Source organism: Anolis sagrei, chromosome 2 (genome assembly GCF_037176765.1).
Source record: "Anolis sagrei isolate rAnoSag1 chromosome 2, rAnoSag1.mat, whole genome shotgun sequence".
Lineage (NCBI taxonomy): Eukaryota > Metazoa > Chordata > Lepidosauria > Squamata > Dactyloidae > Anolis > Anolis sagrei.
In genome coordinates, this window is record NC_090022.1 from 111,623,200 (window position 1) to 111,642,845 (window position 19,646).

General features: G+C 42.5%; 1 protein-coding gene across 1 annotated transcript; it reads left to right on the forward strand.

Moving 5' to 3' along the window:
• The first annotated feature begins 2,839 nt into the window (after positions 1 to 2,839).
• Positions 2,840 to 17,176, forward strand: PRDX2 (peroxiredoxin 2). Its single transcript, XM_060764941.2, has 6 exons — positions 2,840 to 2,952; positions 9,070 to 9,175; positions 10,780 to 10,933; positions 12,608 to 12,730; positions 13,886 to 14,016; positions 16,883 to 17,176. Exons 2-6 carry the CDS (start codon positions 9,073 to 9,075, stop codon positions 16,966 to 16,968), a joined length of 597 nt encoding a protein of 198 aa, XP_060620924.1. The 5' UTR covers positions 2,840 to 2,952; positions 9,070 to 9,072; the 3' UTR covers positions 16,969 to 17,176.
• Positions 17,177 to 19,646: the final 2,470 nt, after the last annotated feature.

Sequence of the window (19,646 nt, forward strand, 5' to 3'; positions counted from 1 at the left end):
TGTCAGTTGACTCACTGCTCTACTAATTATTCAATGGTTCTGAGTTCCTTGTAGAAGTACCGTAAAGATGACTGTCATCTTGTGGTGACCCCATGGATTTCACAGGGTTTTCTTAGGCAAGAGATACTTAGGGCCCTTCCACACAGCCATATAATCCAGAATATCAAGGCAGATGATCCACAATATCTGCTTTGAACTGGACTATCTGAGTCCACACTGCCATATAATTCAGTTCAATGTGGATTTTATACAGCTGTGTGGAAGGGGCTTTTGTAAAGAGTACCTAGTAGCATTTGGGTCAAGATGTACAAGGCATCCGTAACCAGAGGTGATGGATGAGGCTGCCATTGTTTCTAGAAGGAAATTTAGCATCATGGGCTAAAGTCCAACACTTCAGCTTAGACATGTAAAGTGATGCTGAGTTTGACCTGTTGAATGCCTTTCATTATCGCAATACAGTTTGGGTTAGTAGAAACTAACCTAACCCTTCCACACAGCTGAATAAAATCTCACATTATCTGCTTTGAACGGGGATATATGGCAGCATGGACTCAGGGCCCTTCCAGACAGGCCTTATATTCCAGGACCTATCCTAAATTTTCTGTTTATCCCAGATTATATGGCAGTGGGGACTCATATAATCCAGTTTAATGCAGAAAACCTGGGATCAGATCCTGGGATAGAGGGCCTGTCTGGAAGGGTTCTCAGATAACCCCGTTCAAAGCAGATATTGTGGGTTATTCTGCCTTGTTATTCTGGGCGCCCTTCCACATAGCCCTGTATTCCAGAATATCAAGGCAGAAAATCCCCCAATATCTGCTTTGAACTGGGTTATCTGAGTCCACACTGTCACACTTTATATTCTTTGTTATATGGCTGTGTGGAAGGGCTCCAAGTCCACACTGCCATATAACCCAGGTCAAAGCAGATAGTGTGGGTTTTTCTTCAGCTGTGTGGAAGAGGCCTTAGGGCTCTTTCACATAGCCATACAAAACAGAAGATCAAGGCAGAAAATCTCACAATATCTGCTTTCAACTCGGTTATCTGAATCCACACCGCCATATATTCCAGTTCAAAGCAGATGTGGGATTTTCTGCCTTGATATTCATGGATAATAGGCTGTGTGGAAGGGTCCTTAGTAATATGGTTGTGTGAAAGGGCCTTAGGGGTGCTTTTATCCTGTTGAATGGATGCAGCTTGACACCACTTTCACTGCAAGGACTCCATGCCATGTAATTCTGGGATTTGTAGCTTGGTGAGGTACCAGCATTCTTTAGCAGAGACCTTGTAAAATGACATATTCCAGGGCCCTTCCAAACAGCCCTATATCCCATAATATCAAGGCAGGAAACCCCACAATATCTGATTTGAACTGGGTTATCTGAGTGTGGACTCAGATAACCCAGTTCAAAGCAGATATTGTGGGATTTCCTGCCTTGATATTATGGGATATAGGGCTGTGTGGAAGGGCCCAAAGTAGAACTTGTGGGCATGTCTCTCACAGCATCTCAAGCCTATATAAACATTCAAATGTAATGAACCATAGTCCTGAATCGTTCAAGGTCCTAGTTCTAGAGGTGGTTACATCCTCCTCAAACACAGATTTATCTACTAGACTACAACAATGTGAAGCCTTCTGGATTTTTACTCTTAAAACTGTGCATCCTAAGGGACTAAACGATTCCATTTCATTTCAGTGTTTTATGTGAACCGGTGCATGCCTCTTTAAACAGGTTTTTTCTTATGAGTAACTTACTGTTGATGACTGGGATACATCCACACTGATAGCTATACCAGGCCCTTTTAAATTTCTCTTCATATACTTTAAGTTTCTCTATATATCCTGGAGTTTCTACCTGTTTCTCCTGGGCTTGCCATAGAATCATATTAATAGCAGAGCACTTTTGTAGGAGAACTTATGTGAATATTTTTTGTTCCTGTTCTGTATGCTTTCACAACATTTGGTAATTGCTCTCGTATACTATGTGTTTTAGCCACTCATATTTGTTCACTTTAGGACCACATCATTATTGACATTAATATACTGACTCTACTTGAAGAATTCTCCACTTGGTAAAACTGACTATTTGTGGATTTCTACGTGTATCAACTATCACCTGACGAAGATTTCACGTAGTCAAAACCGGTTGTGGTTTATAAACTGTGGATTCCAAAAGGACTGATAAACTTTGATTTGCTGTTGACAAACTTTGGTTAAAGAAGGACTAACAAACTTGTTCATTCTGCTGTAGGAATCAGCTGTTTACTCACATCAAGAAGTTCTGGATTAAGAGACTTGCAAAAAAGACTTGCAAACTTTGATTTGTTATTGAGAAGTGTATTGTAGGTCCTTTTTGGTTTTCAAAAGGACTGATAAACTTTGATTTGCTGTTGACAAACTTTGGTTTCAAAAAGAACCTACAAACTTGTTCATTTTGCTGTAAGAATTAGTTGTTTATCCCACATAAGGAATTTTTTTGGTTTATAGAATTACATGAAGTATACTTTGTACGAGATGCTAGTACATTTAATGTTATAGTACTATAAGCATAGATATGATATACATTATTCTGATTATATATAACTGCATTACTTTTTGGTGTATAGTGGCCTTCTGCCCTTGTATTTCGGGGAATCCTTGCTCTCCACTGTGTGGAAGGGTCCCCAGGATGCTATAGAATTGAGCCCTGGCGGTGCACAAATTGCATTCATGCTACAGTGCTGCACCCTGGGTGCAATTCCACAGGTGCTGCTGGCTTTGTCCCCCAAGGATCCCAACCCATCCCTTGGGTCGCGTGCGCCGCGTGAAGGGGCCTGGCTCAGGCCCCGCCCACCGGCCCCAAGCCCCGCCCACCCCCTGCCATCCCGCTTGCTATAAAAGGGCCGCCGCCTCCTCCTGCGCCAGGAGTGGTCCAGGTTCGCCGGGTGTCTTTTGAAGTCGGCTTGAGTGAGGTAAGGCGTGGATGGGCGGTTGCTCCAGTGCAGGGGCTTGGCTGCAGGTACATTGTTCCGAGGTGCGAGGCGTCCCCTCCGAGAGGCCTGGCGGTGGGCCTGTGAAGGGCCTTCCTTTGCCATCCGCCTTCTTCTCCCGACTTTGCTGGGTCTTCGTTTCCCGCGTGGACCGGCCTTTCAGTTCCAGCGCGTGACGCCAGAATGGGCTGCTGCTGCTGCTCCTCCTGGCAGCCAGGCCTCGTACGCCTTTGTCTCAAAGAGGAGACAGAGGAGGAGGAGGAAGAGGGGGGGCTTTCGGAGGCGGCCCTCCTTTTGCAAAAAAGCGAGGCTGGTGGTGCTCCTTTTGTAGCCCTCCTTTCGTTTCGAGGAGGAGGCGGGGAAGGCCTCCTTGCTGCTAAGCTGTCTTACTAAGGGTCCTCCTTTTATAGCTCCTTTCTCTCCAACGCCCAGGCCGCACGTGCAAAAGCTCTCTTGTAGGGTGCATCCACACAGCCGAATTAATGCAGTTTGATCACCCTTTGGACTGCCAAGACTCCATGCTATGGAATCCTGGGATTTGTGCTTTGGTGATGCAGCCAGACCTTGTGAAAGTGCAACACCTATAGCTTTTGAGTCAAACTGCATCTATTCCACAGTGTAGATCAGACATGGGCAAACTTGGATCCTCCAGGTGTTTTGGACAGCCTATTAGGAATTGTGGGAGTTGAAGTCCAAAGCACCTGGAGGGCCCAAGTTTGCCCATATCTAGTGTAGAAGGACTCCTAATCTGAATCCCTCATTGAATACTGCTCCTACGAATAAGCTACTCCCCTTGGGGCTCCAGGCAAGGTGTCTAAGCTCTTAAGCTCATTGAAAAGGCCCTGAAACAGAGCTTTGAGAGAATGATTGAATTCTTGCATTCTTTTTAACTGAAAGTGCAGAACAAAAATTTCAGGTGTGCAGTTGGGTTAGGGACACTTTCAAGTACTATTGAAAGAGATGAATGGAAATGGGGCCCCTTTGGGACTCTTTATCTCAAATGGGTTAGATCGGGCAAGGGCAAACTTGGGCCCTCCAGGTGTTTTGGACTTCAACTCCGACAATTCCTAGCAGAAGATCGGGCCCTTTCCTTTAAGCAGCTGAGGGGGGAAAGAAAAGGGGCCCAAGGCTGCTAGGAATTGTGGGAGTTGAAGTCAGAAACACCTAAAAGGCCAAAGTTTGCCTATGCCTGGGTTAGATGGTGGAGTAGTTGGACAAAGGCATCAAGTGTGGGTTGATGTCTGGGATTGCATCTACACCATGGCGTTAATATAGTTCAATACCACTTTAATTGCCAAGGCTCAATGCCATGGAATCATAGTTTATTTCAAGGAGAAGTATAAAGACCTTGTAAAACCACGACTCCTGTAATATTGAGCCATGGCACTTAAAGTGGGGCCAATTTATATTAATGTAACTGTAGAACAGGCATGGGCAAACTTTGGCCCTCCAGGTATTTGGACTTCAACTCCCACAATTCTTAACAGCAAGTAGGTTGTTAGGAATGGTGGGAGTTGTAGTCCAAAATACTCAGAGGACCAGAGTTTGCCCATGCCTGGTGTAGAATGAGGTTATGCATTGTTACAGCTTTGAGTCCCCCCAGGGGTGAGAAAGGTGGTATATAAATACTGTAAATAAATAAATAAGAAAATCACCCCTGGATTTTTTATCTCCTTATCCTTCAGGCTCAAAACTAGAGTCACAATTCAGTGAAATCTCCCCATTTCTTGCCTTGTTCACACTGGCTGTGCCAGTAGCTGCAGATCGGATTAAGCACACAATGGCGTTGCCTTGTCTTCCTCCAGACTTCACCCATTTAAGCCGGTAGGGGCTGTTAGATTACTCTGCAAAGCCTCCTCCTTGATCTGGAGGACTCTGATAAAGGCTTTTGCAACACCCCTCTCCCCATCTTGAGATTACTTGTTTGTTATCTAAGGCTGTCAAAATACCTTTCTCTTTAAGGGATTTAAAGAGCAGGGGCCTGCCACTCACTGATGAGGCCTAGGTTGTTGCACTTAAGCCTTAGATAGGGTTGCACCACAGCTTAGTTTCATAGCACACTGCACTGTTGTTGCACTAATTTAACTGCTGCGACAGCATCTTGTGGAATCCTAGGATTTGCAGTTGGTAGGCATTTACAGCCCAGAAAGTTATTGGACCCCATTAAACTATAAACCCCAGACTTCCTCGAGATGTTACCTTGGTAGTTAAAATTGAATATACTGCTATAATAGTGTATTGTGATAAAGACTTTAGCTCTGAAATGTGTTGGATATTTTGAGACAAGACTAAACTATGGGCCACATGTCCAGCACCCAAACCACCTGCTACAGAGGAGAGGATTGTGGAAGAAAGAGTCTTGGATGTTGGTCTAGTTCTGACTTTGGGATGCCCAACCAAAGTCACTTTGGGTGTATCTAGACTATAGAATTAATGCAGTTTGACACCACTACAACTGGCTCAGTACTCTAAAACCCTGGGATTTGTTGTTTGTTGAGTCATCAGCACTTTTGACAGAGAAGGCTAAAAGCCTTGAGAAACTACAGCTCTCCATAGCATTGAGCCATTGCGGTATATAAGTAAGGTAAATAAATAAATAAATAAATAAATAAATAAATTGCAGTTAAAGAGGCCTGCATCAATAGGAGTCTAGTGTCTAGATTCAGGGGAGTCATGCTACACTTCTGTTCTGCCTTGGTCACACCACATCTGGAATACTGCGTCCAATTCTGGGCACTACAATTGAAGGAGATGTTGACAAGCTGGAATGTGTCCAGAGGAGGGCGACTAAAATGATCAAGGGTGTGGAGAACAAGCCCTATGAGGAGCAGTTTAAAGAGCTGGGCATGTGTAGCCTTCAGAAGAGAAGGCTGAGAGGAGATATGATTGCCATGTCTAAATATGTGAGTGGAAGTCATAGAGAGGAGGTAGCAAGCTTGTTTTCTGCTGCCTTGGAGACTAGGACGCGGAGTAATGGCTTCAAATTACAGGAAAGGAGATTCCACCTGAACATGAGCAAGAACTTCTAACTGTGAGAGCTGTTCAGCAGTGGAACACTCTGCCCCGGAGTGTGGCAGAAGCTCTTTCTATGGAGGATTTTAAATAGAGGCTGAATGGCCATCTGTTGGGGGTGCTTTAAATGCAATTTTCCTGCTTCTTGGCAGAATGAGGTTGGACTGAATGGCCCACGAGGTCTCTTCCAACTCTAGGATTCTATAGGTATCAAACTACATTAATTTTACAGTGTCAAGGCACCCTCTTTGTCTATTAGTTCTTTCTCATCAGTGCAGTTTCTCAAAGCGCTTTCCAGCATAACGATTCCTGGTGGTGATAATGTTCCTTTTTCTTCTGTCCCAAGTTGCTAACACGGTGGGAAATCTTTTCCCAACACGAGTGAAGTGAAAAGTCAACAAACTAGTCCTAGCGGTTCCTGTCTCCACCACAAGTAGGCCTTTTGCAAGGCTGGGGAATATTTAATGCCCATTCAACATCATACTCCAGAATAATTTGCTTTGGAGCAATAGGGCTTCCAATATAGATGCTGGGGTTGCTTAATATGCATAACGGAGCTGGACCTCTTTCTGAAGTTGCCAAAATACTGAATGAGTCACGATTCTTTGGAGAATTTTGCAAGCAGCTTGAGCTAAACTATATAGAAATCTCTGCTCATGCAAGTTATGCCAAGAGAAATGAGAGGAGAATGCAAAGTGTGAATAATAAGGCATAAATGTCCAGGGAAATATATCCTTAAATTTGAGTTGTGAACTACTTTGAAGGCCAATCTTTTAAGGGTATAAATACATTAGACTTTCCAGTGGAGAAATATCTTGATCTGGAGGAATTAGAATAAGTTACTTGTCTGCTCTTGATGCTTGTGTCCTTTGGGCCTAGTTTGGATTTATTCTATGTTGAAATAGGAGTTCTGTGGTGCTGTCTGTAGAAAACAAGTTACATTTGTCTTAAGCATAGCTTGAGAGGACTGCTTATTATATTAATGAGTTAGTTAGTGCCTGTCTGCCATCTGTTAGCCAGAAACGGCAGTATTGTGGAAGATGTGGTTGTGTGAGTAAGTTCTTGCTGCTGTTGCTTTCAGTATCTCATCTTCCTCTTCATGTTCCTACATGCTGATTGGAAGGAGCAGGGGTTTATCTTGTTGAAAGCTGCATTTACATTGCTGTGCTCATGCATTCAGCCCTAATATTGCAAAAAGCAAGGAGAAACGTGAGAAGGTGAAGGAATGGGGCTTGGCCTACATGAAAAGTTGTGAAACCCAAGCAGATATTGAAGTCACAGAGAGAAACTCTGCTAACAGTATAAAGCAGTGATTCTCAACCTGTGGGTCCCCAGATGTTTTGGCCTTCAACTCCCAGAAATCCTAACAGCTGTTAAAGTGGCTGGGATTTGTGGGAGTTGTAGGCCAAAACACCTGGGGACCCACAGGTTGAGAACCACTGGTATAAAGGAGCTTTAGACTCATAGAATGATGGAGTTGGAAGAGACCCCAAGAGGCATCCAGTCCAACCTCCTGCCATGCAGGAGCGCACAATCAAAACACCCCTGACAGATGGCCATCCAACTTCTGCTTTGGGGATGAAATTGTGAGGACAACCTTAATTGGATCTCAGCACAAATCAAATGTACCACAAAAGAGTGCATAGACTTTTCTGCAACTTCCTTTGCTAGATATTGGGTAGCAGTGCTCAAAGAGACAGACTTTCTGTAACAGATAAATTTGAAATCCACGTATCAGTGACAGGTACACCACTGATGACTCTTCAGCTAACTGGGCTAGGTTTTAGAGAAGTCACTGGAACATTTGCTAGCTAACTTCGCCTTACTAGCGCGTGCCCATGCCAGGGTTTCTCTAGAACTTCAAAGCTTTTTTGTTGTTGTTGTGTCAGGAGCGACTCGAGAAACTGCAAGTCGCTTCTGGTGTGAGAGAATTGGCCGTCTGCAAGGACGTTGCCCAGGGGACTCCTGGATGGTTTGATGTTTTATCATCCTTGTGGGAGGCTTCTCTCATGTCTCAAAGCTGAAAAGTGGCTATTTGAACCAGAAACCACTCGCATTTTCCCCCTCAGAGGAAGGCTGTCTGATTGTCTCATGCCTCAGGGATTGCCTTGAGTTGAAAAACTTCAGCTAGCAAACACTGTCTTTCTTTGTCTGGGGTTTGATACACTAAATGATTAGAACACCTCCCAACAAAGGATTCCCACAGGCAGGAAGCAGCCAGGCTTTGCAGCTGCAAGGCTATTCAGTGCTAATCAAGCTGGCCAATTTCCACATTCACACTCCTCCACCCTGGACATTCCATAGATACATAAACCCCACTTACCTCACAACCTTTGAGGATGCCTGCCATAAATGCGGGTGAAACACAGGAGAGAATGATTCTGTAACATGGCCATGCAGCCCAGAAAACTCACAGCAACCCATTAGAAGAGATGTTTTTTCTCTCAAGTCAGAGATTGGCTAGAAGCTAGGGATATAATTTAGGTAGTAAGAAGAATGGTAAAGTCTGCCTAAAACCCCCCACTAGCACCAGATTATGTCCGATTTCACAAGCTAAACAGGCTCAGGCCTGCATACTGGAAGGGAGACTGCCTGCCCGCCCGGGAATACCAGGTAGTTTAGACTGTGCTTCAGAGGAAGGCAATGGCAAACCATCTCTGAACAACCTTGTAAAATGACAGACTCTGATACATGGTTAACTCATACTCTGAAACACTTTATGTTCCTCTTGCAGCAATTTTGAAGTTCCCAAGGTTTGGGAATTCCAGCTCCCAGAATAATCTCAGTTAGCTGGGCCAACACAGTAAGGGATTCTGGGAGCTGAAGTCCCAAACCGCTGGAGGACCATAGTTGGGAACCACTGCAGTAGTTGAATGTGGGAGAGGTTAGATGATCAATTATGTGGACTTTGATAACCACAGTGGCTGGATAATAGTGCCCCTCCATCCCTTTCTGGCTCTGGAAGTTTGATGGGAAGGGCATGAATGGCTTTTTAATTCTCCTTGTACCTGTTCTGTATCAAGTCTCATGTTTCCAGGGGCTGCTCAGTAGCCACTCCTATAGCTTTATACCTTTCTGTCATTTCAGAAAATGTCTACCGGCAATGTCCAGATTGGGAAGTCAGTTCCAGACTTTCAGGCCACAGCAGTGGTAGATGGAGCCATCAAGGAATTAAAAATGTCAGACTACAAAGGTAAGAGAGATTGTTGATTCCACCTTTTTGTGGCTATTTTCACTCAGTTTATTAGTTTCTGGGTTTACAAAAAGCTTAGAATATGTGTGCAAAAAAGGAAAGAATTCCCAAGGCTGGACCAAGTCAAGAGATTCAGAGCAAAACAGCTAAAATCTTCTATCCAGCTATGCTCTGGAGCACATGAGCATCAAGGCAGAAAGAGCCTTTATTCTAGATCTCCCTCAAGGAAAAACAAACACCAGCCACTGAAGCAGAGCTTAGAAAAATTGCTTTTTTGGAGGCTACACTGCGACCGTACCTCGAGAAGCCAGACAGTGGTCCATGCCTTAGTTACATCAAAATTGGATTACTATAATGCACTCTGTGTGGGGCTGCCTTTGAAGACTGCTCGGAAACTGCAATTGTGCAAAGATCAGCAGCCAGGCTACTAACCGGAGCAAGCTATAAAGAGCACGCAATGCCCCTACTAAAGCAGCTCCACTGGCAACCAATAAGTTTCTGATCCCAATTCAAAGTGCTAGTTATCACTCGGGTCCTGTCTATCTTTGTGACTGTACCCCCCCCCCCCCCCAAATAAACCAGCATGGGCTCTAAGATCTGCCAGGGAAGCCCTTCTCTCAGCCCTGCTACCAACACAAGTGTGGTTTGTGGGGACAAGAGAGAGGGCCTGCTCAGTGGTGGCCCCATGACTTTGGAGATTAGACAGGCACCCTTACTGTCCTCCTTTTGTAGGGACTTGAAGACATGGCTTTTCAGTCAAGCCTTTGAAAATGTTTAGTCCCTAGTTGTCCTGCGTAGTAGTCACATATCCTGCACTTTATCCCATGCCCTCTCTCCATTAGTGCAGCTGGCACTTATTTTATGCCTAATGTTTACCTCTTGGCCATGTTTACAGCAATTTACTGCCAGGGTTAGAGGACCGCAGTTTGATTGAATCTGATGTGATGTTTTTATATGTGCATGCGTTTTGTTTTGTTTTATTTTATATTGTGCTCACTTTTATGTTTTGTTTTAGGCACTTTGTGCCATCTGTAATCCGGTCCGAGTCCTTTTGGGAGAGATGGTGGCAGGATATAAGAATAAAGTTGTTGTTATTACACCTCCCAAGGGTCTCAGAGAGTTTTCATCCCAAAGACTGAATTCTCCAAGCTTTGCTCTGAATCACCCTTGAGTCTAGTAGCTCTGGAATAGATAGTAGCTTGCTCAGGCATGGGCAAACTTGGACCCTCCAGGTGTTTTGGACTCCAGCTCCCACAATTCCTAACAGCCGGAATTGTGGGAGTTGGAGTCCAAAACACCTGGAGGTCCCAAGCTTGCCCAAGCCTGAGCTAGATTCGTGATGTTGTTATCTAGATTTTCTTCTGAGGTTTAAAAAAAAAAAACATAAAAAGAAGCAGTGGGTATTCATGGCAATGGTGCAAAGTGAGTCTTAATTATCCTATGTATCATGATTCCTTAATTTATGCATATAAAACACATTCAATAACAAAGAGAATTTTCTGCCTCAGATAAGTTATGATCATGTTTTGTGGATTAAAAGACTATGTTTGTTGTTACTGATATGATTTTGCTAAGCAGTGCTCTCTTTATTTTCCCCCACAAAGGAAAATATGTAGTACTTTTTTTCTATCCGTTGGACTTCACCTTTGTGTGCCCTACGGAGATCATAGCTTTTAGCGACCGAGTTGAGGAGTTCCGCAAGATCAACTGCGAGGTTATTGCTGCCTCTGTTGACTCTCAGTTCACCCACTTGGCCTGGTGAGTCCCCTAGTTCTTGTACGCCCGTTTCTCATATTAAGAGGCAAGTATTATGCTAAAGGCTGACTTGTAGTTTCTAGCTTTGTCATAATGGGGCATAAATATGAATTAGGTGAAATGCTTGATGCTCAGGTTCTAGGAGCCATTTCAGTCCAGCTTCATGCTGTGTTCAGGAAAAGGAAATGGAGCTGAAACATCAGTCACAAGAATAATATTTGAGGCATACTGACTGGGAAGGGGTTAGGTATACGTTAACCGACTGAAGGGTGTGGAGGTCTATACCAGCCTTATCTTGGAAAACTTGGCTGTTTCTAGAACTTTATCACCCATCTCAGTAGACAGGCAGCAGTGGCTTTGATCACCAAATGGGTGTGGAGAACTATATACTGCCATAGAAGCAGACTTCAGCAAAATAGAGGGCTCCTCCAGTTGCAAGGCAAATTGCTACTCAACATTTTAACTATGAATGTTAAGGTCATGTCCTGTGTCTGCTGTAGTTTAATATTTGTTCTGTGTATTTTAATATGTGCAGAAATATATGTTAATATATGCATTTTACTTACTATTTTATGGTGATGTGTTTTTAACTATGTTGTGGCCTGCCTCAAGCTGCAAGTAGAGGCAGGTAAGAAATAAAATTATTATTATTATTACATTCCTGTTAAAAAAATATGACTGCATATAAATACTAAATAACTAGATGTGCAGGTTATTTATTTATAATGTCAGAAGCAAATTGAGGGTGCAGTTATAATGTATTTAAAAACACAAAGATGAAAATGATAACTTTATTTTTATACCCCGCCTCTATCTCCCTGAAGGGACTCAGGGCGGTTTACATGGGGACAAGCCCAAAACAAACATGATTAAAATATATCACACTAAAAAATAAAAACAGAATAAAAAGACATTACAACAGAATATAAGAGCAACCATCAAACCAACAACCAATGAGCCTGTAACAATAAACAATTTCTGGGCACGGGTGGGCAAAGCAGTGCAACTCAATTGTAAGGATAGAGCTGGTGGGTACAGTGTGTAAGTCAAATGGCAACATTTGGGATATTGGACAGTATAAGATGGAACATTATGATTTTGGGTACAGAGCAGTAGTAAAGTGCAAGGAGGAGATTTGAGTCCTAGTTGGGACCAGGTTATCTGAGAGATTGTCTAATCGAAGGCCAGAAGTTGGCCACTTGTAGTGTCTCTGGTGTCACTGTGAGAAGGTCCTCCATTGTGCATGTGGCAGGGCTCAGGTTACATTGTACTGGGTGGTCTGTTGTTTGCTCTTCTCCACACTCACATGCCGTGGACTCCACTTTGTAGCCCCATTTCTTAAGGTTAGGTCTGCATCTTGTGGTGCCAGAGCGCCTTCCAAGTCACCCAATCTTCTGTGTGCCCAAGAGGGAGTTTCTCATCTGGTATCAGCCACTGATTGAGATTCCGGGTTTCAGCCTGCCACTTTTGGACTCTCGGTTGCTGAGGTGTTCCTGCGAGTATCTTTCTGAATGTTAGGAAGCTATTTCTTGATTTAAGGTGTTAGCTTGCTGGCTGATATCCAGAGGATGGGCCAGATTTAATGTAGCTAAATACGATTTATTATAGATTTGCAGGTGACATAATAGATTAAATAACACTGTAATGTTGCAAATACTAACATTATTTTCCTTGTAGGATTAATACCCCAAGAAAGGATGGTGGGTTGGGTTCCACAAACATCCCACTTGTGTCTGATGTCAGCCACAATATCTGCAAGAACTTCGGTGTGCTGAAGGAGGATGAGGGCATTGCATACAGGTACGGCGATGTCCAGAGGTAATTTGATTACTAAGTAAGCTTCAAAAGGCCTACGAGTGATGGAATCCTTACTCATTTTGGAAACATTTATTTTTGGCAAGTCACTTTGTGTACCAAGTTTGGGGGAAAGGCAGGGAATCAAGGAAATAATTTATACTGGGTTCGAGTTGTAAAGTTCTCCAGGATTGTTGACTTGCAACTCGCAGCAGTAAAGAATGCCAGGAATAAAAATATATCAACATCTGGAGGCCCACTCAGTTCTTATCCTTGACCTCATGCCATACTCCGTGGCTAGAAAACAGAGAGGGAAAAGGAAAGGCACACATTTTTCAAGTCCTTATAATGATCAGATTTAATGTAGCTAAACATTATTTATTGTTGTGTGCCTTCAAGCCACTTCTGATTTGTGGTGACCCTATCACAGGGTTTTCTTGGCAGTTTTTTTTTTGTTTTTGTGATAATTTGCTTTTATTTCCCTTTGGGGCTGAGAGAGTATTATTTGTTCAAAGTCACCCAGTTGGTTACCATAGCCGACAAGAGATTTGAATCCTGGTCTTCATGGTCCTCAAAATACTATACAAGTCTGGCTCTCAGGCTCTTGCTGGTCATACTGTGATCAATTAGAAAGCATTCAAAAGAAGAGGAGCCAAATGTACAAATCTAACAGCTGAACTGATAGGGCAACCTAGTTTTTCTCTCTCTCAGAATGGATGGTGGATGGTGAATGATAATTGCAGGAGAAGTGAAGGCCAACAGAAATCACTGGTCCTGGCTGCTTTTAGTAGCAAGACCTCTAAATGGCTGATTCAAAACTTCCATCCCACTTGACTCTAGAGCTGTGAGTCCCATTGAAGAGGATTTTCCCCCTGTTTCTGTGGCAAGATATTGTTCCTTTGCCATCAGCTCCCCTCGCCTTTAGGAGTATGTATCGAGCCAGGAAAATACTGAAATGCTTCCACACACTAATTGGGCTGTAGAACCTTACTCTTGGTTTGTATATACTGGTATGATCTCTGCCTTGACTAGAAATATATATGGTTTGGCGGACCAAGCATTGCATGCTTTAACCTCTTATGCCGGCAACAGTCCTGTCTCAGGCAGTCCCAAGCTTGAATCTTAAGTAAAAAAAATGTTGTTTTCCTTCTTCCGTATCAGAGGCCTGTTCATAATTGATGCTAAAGGCATTGTTCGGCAGATCACCATCAATGACCTCCCTGTGGGACGTTCTGTGGATGAGGCGTTGCGCCTGGTACAAGCCTTCCAGTTCACAGACCAACATGGTGAAGGTAAGCGCAAGGAGTTTGGGGGTGAGGGTGTGCACACAGAAGAGAAACAGAGACCACTCATGCTCTAGGAAATCAGTAACAGACATTTCCCCCTGCAGTTGCTCTTCTGTGTCCTGTTCTTCCTTTAGGCACTGAAGATGGTTCTGATCATGCTCATTGGCAAAGTAGATTGTAGCATCTAAACATTTTTATAGCAAAATATGTTGAAGAAATTACAGATGACTAATATGAAAAGTTGGTGGGCGTAGTATGGGTCTTCTAGTTTATGTTGGACTGTGTATCCTTTATCAATGTTCACTGTTGGTTCTGCTAGCAAAAGGTCATGGAAGCCCCAAGATCTGGAAGGCCCACATATTTTTCTCTCCTTCCTTGAAAAATGGCCTTGTAGTAGCATCTTCCCTCAAAGTTTGGCAAAGGTTTGGCAACACTTCAGAAGACTCTTTTGCTAAAGCCATCCACAGCTTCATTTCTGTTTATCCATTGTTCATGCCAGCTCCTGGAGAGGGCTTCAAGAACAAGCATGAAATGGCTGTCGAACTGGAATAGCAGTAAGAACTTGTGGAAACAGTAAAGATTCATCCAAACATAGGCTCAGCCGAATTAAAACTGTCTAGTTGTAGCCTCAGTTTGGATCAAAATAATATCTAGAACATGATTAACTGTGTAAAAAAGTGACACGAAAAGGACAACTGAATATCTGAAAGATAATAAAAACTACAGTATAACTGGAGGCCTGGTTGTCTTTCTTCAGGGGGAAGTCATGAGTGAGGAGAGCTGCCGCTTACTAGGAACTCCTAGGACTAAAGTATCTGATAAGCCAAAATGGGGCTAAGGAATTAATCATTGGTGTAATATCTCTGCCTAATACCTTCTCATTCTCACTTGCTTCAGTCAGTAGCCATATAGGCTCTCTTGTTTTAGGTCTCTTGAGGCTCTCCTCTGGCATATTTATCCTTCATCTGTCTGCCTTTCGTTCCAGTTGTTCATTGTCTTTTTCTCCCAGTTCACACCACTCTTTTTTCACTTCTCACTCCTTACCTACTACAGGAGAAAGAATGAGCTTGTATGAACCCTTCACAGTAATTTGTGATGGATAGGACTTGTAGGAACCACAGTCCAACAAGTTCCCTTTTGGCTCCTTGGAAAGTTTTGTCTCACTTACTTCGGGCAGATCCTTCTGTTCCCCAGAGTTTCAACACTTCCGGCTATTTGCTTTAACTAGTGCTGTCCATGGATTACGTTTGCTGCTTTTTCACGGCACCAATAGCAAGGCACTTGGTTGCCAACTCAAGACTGGCTGGGGACTCATGAGACTGACATATAAAGATGCCATAGGTCTCATAACACAAGAGTCTCCTGTGATATCTCAAGCCTCCCAGGAAAATATTAAAATGATTGCTAGCCATCACAAGATCAGTAGTGTTTACGATCGTAAAAAACCTTTTTATTCAGATATGCTTTTTAAAAAGACAGTTTTTAAGATTGTCAAGGGTTGCTGTGGTTTTCAGTTTGAATATATATTTATTGACTTTAACTCATATTTAAATACCAGTGTTATTTAATTCTGTTTTAATGTTTATATATTTGTAGATTTTAAATTGTACTGAAATGTTTTTAGCATACGCCTCTTTGAGTCTCCTTATTATAAACTTAATAATAATGATAATAATAATAATGTAAGCACTCTGCTTATTGGCTGCTAGGGAAGAGGAAAAGTAGTTGCCAGCCATATTGATTATTAGACCCTTGCCATATTTGATGTTTTGCTTCATACAAATGCTTGTGGTTTGGGGGGGAAAGTAGTAGGTGCCTCCTCTCACATGATCAAGATATATGGCTTTGTGGGCATCCTCTATGGCCCATTTGTTGATATTGTAATGCAGAAGTTCATTCTGACGTGTGGCAACTCTGTCATAGGGTTTTCCTGAAAAAATATTGGAAGAAGTTTCCCATTGCCTTCCTCTTAGGCTGAGAGAATGTAAATTGCTCATGGTCACCCAGCAGGTTTCCATGGCTTTGCCTGATTTGAAACCTAAAGTCCAATCCAACATTCAAATAATCACGGCATGCTGTCTTATATGGGATTGGAGTATAAGTTATCCCGGTCATGGGCAAACTTTGGCCCTCTGGAGTGTTTTGGACTTCAAATCCCACAACTCCTAACAGCCAGTAGGCTGTTAGGAATTGTGGGAGTTGAAGTCCAAAATACCCAGAGGGCCAAAGTTTGCCCATGCCTGGGTTATCCTGTATAACATGTGATGGTACCTGGAAAAGGTATAATAAACACACAGTGACACTGTTCATCTGTTCGGTCAATAGATATTAGGCCTTTTAGCACCTATCAAATCCTTGGAGCATCTTGGTATGACTTTACAGTCTATTCCAGCCAGGACATGAAGATACTGAATAATATTCAAACAGTACAATTAGAACAAAATATACTTGATGTTAGCGGTCTTTTCGAGTTCAAGATGCCCCTGAAGGCCACTTGCTGCTGTGGAGTGGTGATGGTGGCAGCAGTGGCAGGCTACTGCCTTCCTTTTCTTCCTGATCATAGATTTATTGGAAGCAAATAACTTCTCCCAGGAGAATTGCACTGTTTCTTCTGCTGTGAGCTATAGAATGACTCCAAAGGAATATTAAGAAAGGGCAGCTTGACTTCCAGCAAAGGAACTTTGGCACTGTTAAGTTCCTTTGCTACCTCACTGCTACTTCAGATAGCTAGTTTTGTGCCACTTCTTTATTTTATTATATCCAAAGTTATCATTTTCTGCTTTTATAAAGGTCTTGTTGATGTAGATTTATGCCTCTAGTTCTGGGCCATTTGCCTTCTCCTTGGTCTAACATCCCTTGTTCTTCTTCACAGTGTGCCCAGCTGGCTGGCAACCAGGTGGTGATACCATCAAGCCCACCGTGAAAGACAGCAAGATGTTCTTTGCCAAGCAGCAGTAGAGTGCTTTGTGTTGTGCTACTGAAGGAATCTGGTCCAATGTGAAGGGATTATTCACATAGAATCTTCCCCATATAGTTCTCTAGAAGAAAGATCACTCCGGAAGACCTGGGCTGCAAAAGTCTTGAACACTATAGAACTCACTCAAATGTAGGTTTGAGCAGGGCACCTGTTTGTTTGTGTTTCAATAAAAGTGGAGATTGAAATAAACATGATAGTCCTTGTCTGATGTCTCTGGAACTCCTTAAGTTTAGTCAGAAATATTAATAGTAATAATAACAACAGTAACAACAACAACTTTATTTATACCCCGCCTCCATCTCCCCAAGGGGACTCGGGGCGGCTAACATGAGGCCAAGCCCAACAAACTACAACAAAGCAAAAAAAAAAACAACAACATAAAATCATAAGATAATACATCAAATAAAATACAATAAAATAAATCAAAAGAAGATAATACAAAATAAACAAAGTATAACATAAATAACAAAACATTGAACCAAGCGGGCAGGGCCAAATACAACAGATAGGATTTTTAAAACTGGTGAGATGGATGAGTAATGTATCTAATGGGAGGTTCGGATGGGACAAACAATGGGATTTAATTCATTGAAGGGTAAGATAAAGTCCATCAAAAGACATTATGTATTGAACTGGTCAAGGTAAGGGACTTGTGATGAAAAGGAGGCAGTGGTAGAACATGGGTAAGCATCTATGTCCTTGCCAGTTGATGGGCTCCAGTTGATTCCAGCTCCAGTTCATTGAGACAGTTAGTGAGGTTGGGTATCCCTTTTCTGAAATGCTTGGGACCAGAAGTGTTTTGGGGTTGTTGTTTTTTTCAGATTTTGGGGGAAAAAATTAAAGGATAGAGAGGTTTTTATCTTTTTTTCCCCCAAGAAGTTATGTTTGGATCTGCGAAATGCATATTTGAATTGTCTTATTAATACTCCTAGCACGAAGAGTTCTGTGCTTCTTTCTCTGGTCCTGCCTCATGTTTTTTGATCTGTGTGCAATTTTGTTTGAAGGAATCCCACTGTTTGGCCAGGAAGCAGTGGCAGATGCTGCAACCCAAGGTGCTCATCTCTGGGTGCTGCAGGACTGGAAAATTATTTATTTATTTCCCATATTTATATCCAGCAAATAAAAAAAGCATATACATTAAAAGCAGGGCTGCTTACAATTGAAAAGGAAATTACAAAGTGCCATACAGGCAGCAGAGGGGGAGGTGGTAGCTGGGGGACTCAGTAGCCCCTACTCTAGAAACCTTTTAAAAGAACCTCAAAACCTGGCTCTTCCTCTGCGCCTTTGGTGAGTAGGTACACAACCTCACACTATCACTCAGCCTCAACGTTTCTGTCATTGGAGTACACACACCCCACCCCTCGTGGGAAGGCGTGGTTCCAAAACCCTGTTTTTTAATTGAGCTCCCCTTGCAAATAACCTGCTCCTCCTTTTATCTCACCCAAGTTTTTAATTATTTTTAATCATTTTATTCTGCACATGTGGCCTGTCCATTGTCACTGTGATTGTGATTTTATATTGCTAATGTATTTATATGTTTTTATTATGTAATTATGATGTTGCTTGTGTTCTTGGTTTTACTTTGTTGTAATTTGTTGTTTGTTGTTCTTGAGGAAAGAAGTAAACACACTTTAAATAAAGATATGTTGGTAGAAGGAAAAATGAAATACCGTCTATAGTTAGACAATATAGATTCTCTTTTTAATTTTTTATTAAAAATTTAAAAAATGCAACTCAAATCCAACTCAAATTGATAAAAATAAATAAATCACATACACTAAAATAGAACACAAAACAAATACAAAACCCCCATAATATTCCCTCCCCATAATTTCCCCACTCCTGCCAACAACAATGGATTCTTGAAGGCTTTCTTCAGAAATCTTGGATTTATTGGCAACTGAAATTTTTCCCTTCCTAGATGTAGTCAAGCTACAGACTAACATGCCTGGATCAAGTCTCAGTAACTCAAGCTTTCTATGACTCTAGTTCCAAATACTGTATTTGAACTTCATTTGGAAGCTTGTACTCCAATTATGGGTTTAATGCAAGAGCAAAAAACTTCAGTAGCACAAAATAATCATGCCTTAGCCAACATGTTGAGTTATTTTCCCCACTGCAACTGAAGAACGGGGAATGTAACAGTGGACAGGAAAAGAGATTTAAAGATGGGCTTAAAGCCAACCTTAAAAACTGTGACATAGACACCAAGAACTGGGAAGCCCTAGCCCTTGAGTGCTTTAACTGGAGGGCAGCTGTGACCAGCAGTGCTGCAGAATTAGAAGAGGCATGAATGGAGGGCGAAAGGTAGAAATGTGCCAAGAGGAAGGTGCATCAAGCCAATCCTGACCAGGACGGCCTTCCACCTTGAAACCAATGTTCTCACTGAGGGAATAGGGCTCCACAGCCACCTATGAACCCACCACCAAGACACCAGACTTGGAGGACTATCCTCCTCAGGCTACGAGGGATTGCTTAAGGACTGCGATGTGCAAGTGTGCAAATCCTAAAGCACCTGGATTTTCAATTTATAATCCTGTGTTTTGTGCTCTGGACTTGGCCTAATAAAAGTATTGCTGATTGTTAATTTTGTATTTTGCTACATGCTATGCTTGAATATATAATACTGTGGTGTGTGTTTGGGCACTAGAAGGCGCTA